This window comes from Tympanuchus pallidicinctus, unplaced genomic scaffold (assembly GCF_026119805.1).
Source record: "Tympanuchus pallidicinctus isolate F22 unplaced genomic scaffold, pur_lepc_1.0 scaffold1, whole genome shotgun sequence".
NCBI classification, from domain to species: domain Eukaryota; kingdom Metazoa; phylum Chordata; class Aves; order Galliformes; family Phasianidae; genus Tympanuchus; species Tympanuchus pallidicinctus.
The window spans coordinates 55,355,999-55,366,853 of NW_026294618.1; the positions used below are offsets into that span (position 1 = coordinate 55,355,999).

At 45.0% G+C, this 10,855-nt stretch overlaps 1 protein-coding gene across 4 annotated transcripts; it reads right to left on the minus strand.

Annotated features, from left to right (window-relative positions):
* Positions 1–506: 506 nt before the first annotated feature.
* Positions 507–9,942, minus strand: IL22RA2 (interleukin 22 receptor subunit alpha 2). 4 transcript variants are annotated; one of them, XM_052674897.1, is made up of 6 exons: positions 9,881–9,942; positions 5,278–7,096; positions 4,213–4,363; positions 3,506–3,684; positions 2,317–2,486; positions 507–1,934 (listed from the first exon to the last, which is right to left on the minus strand). In XM_052674897.1, exons 2-6 carry the CDS (start codon positions 5,390–5,392, stop codon positions 1,725–1,727), a joined length of 825 nt encoding a protein of 274 aa, XP_052530857.1. In that variant the 5' UTR covers positions 5,393–7,096; positions 9,881–9,942; the 3' UTR covers positions 507–1,724. The 4 variants fall into 4 exon arrangements, with proteins under 4 accessions (XP_052530857.1, XP_052530847.1, XP_052530866.1 ...); XM_052674887.1 differs by having other exon boundaries at positions 7,505–9,936; XM_052674906.1 differs by having other exon boundaries at positions 5,278–6,393; positions 6,928–9,936.
* Between the last annotated feature and the right edge of the window lie 913 nt (positions 9,943–10,855).

A 10,855-nucleotide genomic window follows, 5' to 3' on the forward strand; every position in this document is an offset into this window, starting at 1 on the left:
TTAGTTACAGACCTAGTAGAACTGGCAAAAGCCACTTCCCTTCTCCATTGGTGGCTTAGTGTGTATCTACTCAGTCCTTGCCCAGGAAAACTTTTCTCTTGTGAGACAAAGACAAGGAAGAGTGGAATCGTTGGAAATCACAGGTGATGGATAGAGTTTGTTCATCATTATTGGTTTAAAATAGAGGTCTCTTCCCCGTAAATGTCTGTCATTAACTGAAAGCAAGGATCTTTTCCGTTTCAGTGTACATGTTTTCCTGTCTAATTGTACAATGGTTTCACTACCAGAAATGTTACACTGAGGACACTATGAAGGCATAGCACTGGGCACACATTTTAAAGGACTTCTATTTCACTTTCTTCTACAACCTTTGTTATAGAAGAAACAAAGTGTTTGAAACTTCTAAGTCATAAATCATATTTTAACTCCAAGTTTTAAAACAGAAAACCGAGAAAACCGTAGAAACAATCTTAAAGATATTTTCACAAGTGCTTTTAACATTTTTTTATTACAATATAAATGCAGATACATATTGTCTTAAATTGTGCTATAGGGCATACAAAGAATACTTGAGATTTGTGTAACATTAAATGATTAATAAAATTAATTATTTAATGCAGCAAAGTTTAATTTAAAAAAGCATCCACATATGTAGTCCAGCCATATTCTAGACCCCAGATGTCAGTTTACAGCTGGGCCTGTAACAGGAGGCAGCCTCCACTGTTATTGCAGTAACTGGGAAGAGAAAGAACTGCTGCTGCAGTGCATGTTTAAGCAGCATGCTATGAACTTCAACTGAAGATGCCTTCTGCCTACACCCCTCTTGTACCTCTGTAAGCTGTTCTGCCTTGTACAGTACAGGGAAAGCTCTTCATCAGTGTAGGGAAATCACCTAGAAACAAGCTCCTTAGCCTGAACTAGTGACTGTATCTCAAGAAAGACTGATGTTATGCATCACTTGAGGAAGTAGAAGAAGGAAAATCTGTTACAGTCATGCTATAGCCAGGAGGCACCCAGGCTCAAAGTCTGAAGATTTCCTAGTTTTCTCTCTTAGAAAGGACCTAAACTTAAGCTTGCTGTGGCCAATGTCACAGATGTCCTAATGTGCTTTGCACCTTGGCACCTGCAAGGCAGGATGAATAGTAAATCTCTCTGCTGAGCAAGTGATACATTAATATAATACAGTGATTGAGGTGAGAAAATAGACTATTCAGACCAGCTAGTTGAAATAACTCTTTCATTCTGGCTCATAGAAACTAATGAAATTTCATAAACGACTCATTTTTAAACACATAATACCTAAATAATGGCCATTAAGTGAGGATGGGTACATCTAGACTAAACACACTGGGTAAATCCCTAGAGATGTTGCAGCAGAATTGCCTGTTAACAAAGCTGGAGACCACTCATTTTCCTGGTTAATAATTGCACGATGGCAATAAAAACTGAGGAAACAATATTATACATAACTGGTTGAAGAAAGGGAAGAGGGAGGCATTTCTGAGCACTCTGACAGCATGCAAATAATTATCCACACTGTTCTTCTAACCTTTTTGGGCTTATCGTTCTCGTCTGGAGTGAAACGAGCCAAGAAGATGCAAGAACTCTGGCAAACGATGCCCTCTGAGACAGCAGCGTTCCTGCCATGTGCCACCTTCTCCTTTTGGGGAGCGGGTGGCTGTCAGCTTGCTGCATCTTCTCTGGCTCTGGCAGCGGCCACCTGGTCACAGCAGCACAGTGCACTGTCTGTTGCTGTAGGCACTGCTGCGGCCCAGCACCAGCACTGATGTTCTAGCCACGATGCAGTAGCTGATTCCCGGCCTCAGGTCTTCTATTTTGATCACTTTGTCTTTTCCTTCATACACCAGCACTCTGTGTTGCTTCAGACAGAGGGAGGAGAAACAGCTGGTCATGCATGTGTGTCTATGACTAAGCTGGGAAGGATGAAAAGTTCAGAGCAACACATGGGTTGGCATTAAGTCAACAACATTAACTAGCATTAGTTATTTATGTGTTAGTTTTGGTGTTGTTTTCTTTTCTTTCTCAAAAAAAAAACCACCCCAAATTGCCCTCATTTCCCAACTGTTTCAACTAGGCTTTAGATTCTGAAATACTACACCAATGGGAATGAAGAAAGTGGGGATGAATTACAACCCAGTTCAACCAAATTCAATTCCTGAAAAATAAGCTTACTTTGTGTTTAGATACACAGCCATTTACACTCTTCCAATCCCAGAGGGCTGTAAAAGGGAAGAGTGTGCCTATATTCTCTTGGCTTTTCAATGGTAAAGAGTTTATATCTGAATATGTACTTACCTCATCTAGCAAGTTGTTAATTATGAAGACTTGGTACAGAAGATCATAATAATTTGTCATTGGTATCATGCTGCCTGTCTTCCTTTTATAAGCCGAACGTGGAGCCTGGAGCTTTAGTATTACAAATTTGTTGCTGTGAACCACCTTTATTGTTGGAGGTCCTATCATAGCTAAGGGTATAAACAAAGCTGTGAATATGATTGTAGCATGTTTATTAATAATGATCCACAGAACAGAATGCTTTGGATTCTTTGCCCTGATTCTTTTTCTTCATGTTTTTCTGCTATGTTGAGCTGCAGAAATGTTTGAACCATTTCAGGTCAAGGACAGCTTCAGTCATTCTTCTCCAAACTCATGGAGCCTGCTTGGTTAAAGACAGCTGAGGTTTCACATGGTGCCTGTGTACCCCTGAAGGCAGTGGCTGCCCCACATTTTCTCAGGAGGATGTGGTGCAGGGCAAGGTGAGCTGCTGCTGCTGCAAGATGCAGCTCCAGCTCAAATCATGCGGTCTTGCCTACACAGAACAAGTTAGTTTGTGCTTCAGGGCTGTGAAGTGACTTGTGCTGGTGACTACGCTTCAGTTTTACATTGACCAGAGAGGTAAAATATTGATAATTTATGGGAGCTTACTGGTAAAAGTATTGATACTGCTTAGTGTGCTAACAGTCCTGCAGTTTCATTGTGCACTATGGAATTGCAATGGCTGTACTAACTAAAAGCTCTGTGTGCGCCCTTTCTAAATATACCACTGCCAGGAGAATACATGTGGGAAAAACACATGCATGTGAGAAGGCTGTTGGCTATGCAGCTGCCTTCTCTCTTCTCCCCTTTCCCTCTGGCAGAGAACATTTCCTTCTTCACACTGTGCTCAATCCTTCCAGCAGCCCCCAAAACTGCTGCAAGTATTTTGTGGAGTTCCATGAGGGAGAGCTTGAGTGGAAGGGAGCCAGGGATTTCTGATCCCCGAATTGTAGCTAAGATGCTGCTCATCTGAAATTGGTTCAAGTGTGGGGAAAGTTATTACGTCGCAAACACTTCACCTGAGAGCTGTGGACGCACAACTTCTTTTGGTACAGTCTTCTAGCTAGCAGGGGATCACTTTTGACAGCAGTTTGGGAGCAAAAATGCTGTGCTCCATGCTGCAGAAAACCCAGCCCCATGCTCAGAGAGCCCGTGTGTTTGCACTTACTTTCTCTCCAGGGAGTGAACCTGCAGCTGAGGCTCCAGTCGGAGCGGACCTCAGTGGAAGCGGCTTGCACCCTGCTGTAGTAAGCCTCATAGGCGTCAGAAGTCTCCTCTGTCAGGTCGCAGAAATGGCTCCGAATCCCCCAGCACTCTTCTTTGTTTTGCCATTTGCTCTGCCCATACCTTTGGGGAAAGGAGGAGCAATGCGAGCCCTAGCTATCATCAAACAGATTTGTGCAGACTTGTAACAGTCTATCCCCCAAAGGAACCAAAGGCTTTCATGCTGTGAGGTGCTGGACTGGACCAGGCCTCCCTTGTGGAGCAGGCTCCCTCTGAGGAACAGGTAGCAGCACTGCACCCTGTGGCACAGTGGCCACCGAACCCCTGAGTGTGCTCCTGCAAGATGCCTGGCCTACCAGACCTGCCTGGGGCAGGCTGATGGTCTCAGAGGCCCCCCACACAAACTGCATGTATGTGCCATGCTGAGGTGCCATGAGGGTGTGTGTCACGTTGCTAGACGTGCTTGACCTCCATGTCTTTCAGGCTGCTCAGCTGCACTTTACGGGCTTGTGATAAGTGCAGGGAGCTGGCAGCGGTGAAGGACATGGCTGTGCCCCAGGTATCCTTTGGCACCTGAGAGATCCCTTTGGCTTGCCAAGCAGGGATGGGCTGCTGCTGGATGAGGCATGCTGGAGTTCCCCCGGCACTTACACTTTATACTGCACAAAGTAGAGCGTGGTTTCTCCCTCTCCAGCCCTTCCAGGCAGCCAGCGCAGGGTATTGTTGAAATTCAGTGAGTAAAACCGTACCCCCCGTGGCTTGATTGCATCTTGCAGGTCTTGATTTTCCAGGACTGGAATGGCTGCAAATAGTAAGGAACAGTGACAGCACGCATTTCTCTCAGGCAGGCACCTCTGCATCCAGGCACACACTGCTCGGGTGGTTCTAGGCTAGCAGCTGGTAGGGAAGTTCAGTCTGGGTTTCATGTTCCAAACTTTCCACGTTGCAGTGAGCAGATGTAGAAATTACAGACCACAGCCAGGATTGTGAAAGGAACAAATCATGGTGGTTTTTTTTTGTTTTTTTGTTTTTGTTTGTTTTGTTTTTCTTTCATAATTGAATTTACTGCCATTAAAGATGCCCAGTGGACACCCCAGCAGAGAAACCCTTCCGATCGGCTCCTAAAGCATGCAGTACACAGCTGCACCAGTAGTTAAAGGTAGGTGCTCTGTCCTTCCTATCTCAGATTTAGCCTGCAGGAACTATATTTTAACAATGGTGTATAGTGTACGGTATCTATGTTTTAATAGTTACCACGGCTGTGTTTGTTTTTTCTTGCCTAATAAAATAGTATAACATTCACTGTTTTTCTCATCTGAACTGATGAAAAAAGCTGTCTGGCAGCTTTCAAAATAAGCTGTTTCCAAAGTGAAACAGATACAGGTGACAAAATCAGTTAACACTCCTGAAGCATCCAAATCCTAACAGGTTTCTGGATTTCATGACCCACCTGACTTAATGTGCCCACAGTTTTATCTGCAGTATATCTCAGAACCAGAGACTCAGACACACAGAATTGAACTGAAGCTGTAAGTAAATGTGATGAACATCACACTCATTTCAGCTGCATTTTGAAAGACAAAATGAGACTAATTTGGAAATGACAGGACTTCTGAAACCAGCCTCTGTATCCAGAGATTTCCTGACTTGCCCAGCTTTGTGAACAGACCCAGCCCTCCTCCCCAGGTAGGAAGAAAATTGAAAACCTTTACTTACTGCTTATCTTGTCCTGCAGCAGGTGCATCAGAAAGCAGAGAGAGGAGAGCCTGATCCTCCTCATGCTTAGGAGAGCAGCTCCATGACTGAGAGCATCTCTTTTCCTCTTGGGCATGTCTTATGAGGAAGTAATTATTAAAATGACTTCTCCATTTATAAAGTCCCTGCTGTGGCTTTGATTTAATTTAGTTGAGAAACATATGAGCTGTTCTAAACTAAACACAAGCAATTGTTCCTACTTGGAAACTGCACTCATTCTGAAGTTTGGAACTAATTATGAAGCAAACCAATGAGAAAAATGTCCTTTTTTTTCAGGGACTAATTCCCAAATGTCTGGCAATATTGCTTTATCCCAAAAATATGTCACACAAGCTTGCGTCTTCGCTCTGTTAGGATATTGTTTTTCAGCTTGCCAGTCACTCAGTGCTGCAGAACACAAAATCTTGCTGGAATAACACAAAACAGCGATGAGATGTCATCTTGGTGGCCTGTCTTGGGGTCGAACACAAGAGTGAAGGCTGTCAGAACATTCAGTGCAGGATGCCATTTAGGATCATGTCATCAGAGGGACACGGGGACATGAAACTGCTGCAGTTTTTGCTGTGGAGAGATGGTTGGAGGCTGGGGCTGGCTGAGCCCAGCCCACTGGTCAAAGTGCCACTGTGCATTGGACACACGTTGGGTGTACTGCCACACTGTGTGCACCACGGCAACTCTGAATGCTGTACCACTGGTATGCACATCCCACAGCCCCAAAATGGGATGCTGGGCTTGTGATAAAGCGATCTCACTCTGTGCTGGTAGGTCCTTTATTGCTGTGTGTGCCAGCCTGCAGGGGGCCAGCTGTTGCCTGATGGGTGGTATGGACAATGCGGTCATGCCGAGTGCCGGCACACTGGGTATCCCAGCATGAGCCAGGTGCCCTCACCTCCTGCACACATCAGTGGGCAAGAAGAGACAACCCAAACATGCACAGTGTAGAGCAGCACACAGTAGTAATGCCCACCAATGAATAACCAAGGTAGAAACCACCTGGTTGCAGGAACAAGTCATCTCTGTCTGCAGAAACTTGCCTAACTCCTCACCTTGACTCTGGGAAAAAGACAGAAGAAAACACTGCCAGGATGAAAAAAAAGCGCAAGTTATTGTGCAAATTAAGGTATTTTTTTGATCAAAAGGCATTTGATTGCAGTAGGCAAACTAAACACAACCTAATCAAGAATCTGGTCTTGATGACTTCAGCTGAGCACAATCATCATGCATGCATTGAATTCGCAGCAAGCACATTAAAACTGTAGATGTGTAACTTTGAATAGCTAGTTACCAGAATGTGGTGTTAGCTGCGAAGGAATGCAGAAAAGAAAAAAAAACAAAGAAAGAAAAGAAAATCAAGGTAGAAGGTGGGGAGGCAGTCTTGGCATTGCTTTCTGGGAATTTTTTATCTGTCCACTTACCAAACACATTTTCGAAATTCAATGACTTTTAAGAAATTCCCCACAACACACACAATGAGCATTTCATCATGTTATATGAGCTCAACTGTGGGCATAGGGAACTTTTATGAACTGATCAGCAGGCTGAAATGCCATCAAATTTTAGTCACACCTGTCACAGGTTGTGTATTTACTGACTTGAATTGTACCAACACACCTTACCAGGACCCAAGATTGGAGCTCTGCCAGAATCACTGCTGGTGGCAGCACCTCCCATGACGGCAAGACCTCCCAGAGCTGGGATTGGGTGGCTGCATGACTGGGGCCAGGCTGGATGCCCCTTTGGTTCTCCCTTCCAAATACAGAAAGACTGCTTCTTGCTATGGCTAAACACCTGGGTCATGGAAAAGGTCAGGGCTTCCCACACACCATCAATAGTGCTTGTTCTTTAATTGGGCCTGGCAATGTAATGCAATCTCTTCACATAATTTCACCATTATTGAAACACCCACTGATAATCCCCATGTTTTATCTGTAACATTTTCCTTCTCATGAACTTCAATCATGTCTCCCCAGTGCTCTTTGCGATAAAGACAATTACATTTTAGTGAGTGGCAGCTGCACACACCCATATAGACATACTCATCTTGAGTGCAACACATCTATAGCACATTTAAATAAATAAGAACATATAAGAAACAGTACTGCTTAAGAATACTTTGAATGGTACTTACAATGAAATGAAAATGAAAACATTCCTTTCCCCAGCAGCATCTACATTAATGCTTACTTACATTGCAGAATTTGCTTTGACCCAGACCTTTGTGACACAGCAGTTCTGTGGTTTTGTGAACAGACACAGCTGAAGGCACCAGAATTTTTTCCATTCCTGGAATAAAAACCTCTCCAAATACTGGGTAAACAGAGTTCTTCCTCTTGAAGAATGGCTATTGCCACACAGAGGTGAAAGCTGAGTACCTTCTTGCTGGAAGCTGCCTGACTCATCCCATCTGATAGCTCCACCTTATTGCTTTATTTTCTGCTAGAGCAAGATATTCCTGACCGTAAGAGAGAAAATGTGACCCCAGAAGGGCTCCTCCCGCAGCCACCTCTACGACTGGGTACAGGTCTGCACACAGGTTTCATAGGCTCAGCCCCATGCAACAACCTCTCTTGGCTGGTGGCTCTGGAGCTCAGCTTGTCCAACCCAACGCTCCAAGCTGATAACAGGGTCACCTCACACATCACCACTCCCACTGAAAGCTCTTCCCTCATATATGGAATCGGGATTTCCCTGCTGCAACCCATGACAGTGGCTTTTTGTGTTCAGGTTGCAAGTCTCTGAGCAGAACCCGCCTATATTTTCTGTAAGTGTCCCATTCATCCAGCTGGCAACAGTGCTGAGATCCCCTCCTAATCCACTTCCCTGCCTCTTCTGGCACATTGCGTGCAGCAGCCCTTCACTGCCTTACTGGTGACTTTGAACACGAATCAAAAAAACAAACAACAACAAAAAAAATCCGAAAGAAAAAACCCACATCAACCACCCACATCCAAGCAACGGGGACTTTTATTTCTCAGCCCTTCAGGGAAGGGGCATTACATCACTAGAGTTATTACAGAAAAGTTTCTAAGGAAGTGAGACTGACTTTCTCTATGTACTGTGGGTATTCATTGCTTCCTGCCCACAGGTGTGAACTGTTTACCTCTCGCAGTCAGTGGGCTTGCCTCAACATTTGGGAGATTACAGTAAAAAATGCCAAGTGCCATATCTGCACTTTCATAGTAAGAAACGTGAACGTGCTGAAAGCTCCCTCTGTAGCAAGTCCTTATTTGCACTTGAAATATTTATTTAACAACGTGTGAGACATTGCCTAGCACCACAACATTAGTAACCAACACCAAAGTTCACTCTCTGTAGAGAATGTAAATACAAAAATGGTGCAAAGGCTGTTCTTCCATTGACAAGTTTCTTTAACGAGGCTGATTGTTTCTCTTGTTTGCTAAGCCTTATGTTTTTTTTCCTACTGCTAAAGCACTACAGCTAGTTTTAGCACACAGATAAAAGACCTGGGTTCCGTCAGCTTGTGGGTCCCCCCCCAAAGCACCCACAAGCTAAAGCCTACCAGCAGAGACAGGTGGAGTTACTATTACATAAGGCTTTTTGTTTGCTTTAGCTGAAGCAATGTTAGAAGTGTAGGAAGCATGCCAGGTGATTGCTTGGCCAGCTGAAACACAGATTAGGCAGGAGAGGCACAATACAAACATTGGGCATACCGCCTTTGTCCATCTACCAGAGCAAAGAGAGGTGAGTTGAAGGCAGGCAATGCCAGTGCCTGCTCTCTGCTCCACTGCCAGCAGCAGCTGAGGCAATGCCTGAGCTGTCAGCTGCATGGGCAGGAATTACAGAATATAAAGGCTGGAAAGGACTTTGAAGATCACCAAGTCCAACTACCAGCCCACCCCCACCATGCCCACTGACCACATCCCTCAGTGCCACATCTACGCTGTTTTCAAACACCTCCAGGGACAGTGACTCTATTACCTCCCTGGGCAGCCTGTGCCAACGCCTCACTGCTCTTTCAAATAAGAAAGTTTTTTTAATATCCAACTTAAACCTCTCCTCACGCAACTTGAGGCCATTCCCTGTCAGTGCTACTTGGGAGAAGAGGCCAACCTCCACCTCACCACAACCTCCCTTCAGGCAGCTGTGGAGAGTGATAAGGTCTCCCCTGCTCCTGGTGGCTGCTATTGACCAGCATTCCATGATCCTTTTCCACTCTGCAGCTTTCCAGCCATTTTGCCCCATGCCTGTGGCATTGCGGAGGATTATTTTGACCAAAGCACAGGACCTGGCAAGAACCCATGCTACAACTTTTTTGCAGGCTGATTTTGGAACCCTTTGTGCCTTTCAGGCCAGTGGCTCCTTCATTACACTGCGCTACTAACTGCTGACAATCACAGGGACTTTATCCTGAAGTTCAGATGTGCTTAGTTCTGTGAGGTTTCTGTGCAGGAAGGAAGCTAGGTCACGGTGTATGTTCACAGACTTTTTTTCCCTCCTCCCACCCTGCTTTTTTCTATATACCATCCGCATCTAGAAAATATTAAAGAAAGTTGATGTCCTGTCACTCATCTGTTCTGCAAGTTAAGGTCCACAAGCATCACACCTCCCAGCCTGCAGGTCGGCTCTCTGCTCATCCTTCGGCTTCTCAATAGGGGCTCCCCATCACAGAATCACAGAATCACAGAATCACAGAATCACAGAATCACAGAATCACAGAATCACCTGGGTTGGAAGGGACCTCAAGGATCATGTAGTTCCAACCCCCCTGCCTAGCAGGGCCACCAAACATCCACATTCAGATCAGGTTGCCCAGGACCCCGTCCAACCTGGCCTTGAGCGCACGCTAGAACTGAACTCTTCTAATGACCTTTAGCACTGCTATTCCCAAAACAGCCAGGCCGGTGAGCACATGAGTTTCACAAGACTTTTTCTTTAAAAACAAAAACACAGCAACAGTGCCTCGTGTGGATACAAGTCTCCATGCACTCATGAATCTGCAGAACGAGCTTTTGGGACAGAATCTTTCACACTCAGCAGAACTGGCTTCCATGCTGCTCAGGGGTGTCTGAGCTCACTGTGCTGTGACCATTTAACCAGAAAGAAGAGTCACAGGGTAACAAAGACATCTTTGTTCCCAATTTTCTTTTATCTTACGAGAAATGAAATTTGGCTGTGCGGACCCTTGCATACCTATTTGCCTTCATCTAACTGGGGCTATTCATTAATCTGGTCACCTTTCCCCAGTCCTTGTGGGCAGGACTTGACATGGCATATGTCAACTAAAACTGCCAATTTTGCTGCTCCTCCTGGAAGTAGTATAGAGGCATTATCAATAATCAACCACTCAAATTATGTGTGCTTTATTCCAATTGTATTCAAAAAGACTTTTAGGAAAGGGGGAAAAAAAAAAACAACTAGCTCCTATCCAATGCCTGAAAGAAGGCCAGGCTTCTCCAGTCATCCTGAGATGGTGAACAGAGAGGAATTATAACCTCACTAGCTGGCAGTGTAGAGGCATGGGGAATAAGGATGGGCAGCTGGGAAGAGCCCAAGTGGGAGAAGGGCCTCATCTGCACCT

Bases quoted from the DNA above. Each gene is read 5' to 3' on its own strand.
- IL22RA2 (XM_052674897.1), bottom strand. From the start codon at position 5,392: ATGCCCAAGAGGAAAAGAGATGCTCTCAGTCATGGAGCTGCTCTCCTA. The intron at 3,685-4,212 runs GTAAGTGCCGGG...CTTTCCCCAAAG, and splicing joins TACTTTGTGCAGTATAAAGT to GTATGGGCAGAGCAAATGGC. The intron at 2,487-3,505 runs GTAAGTGCAAAC...TTATACCCTTAG, and splicing joins GTTCACTCCCTGGAGAGAAA to CTATGATAGGACCTCCAACA.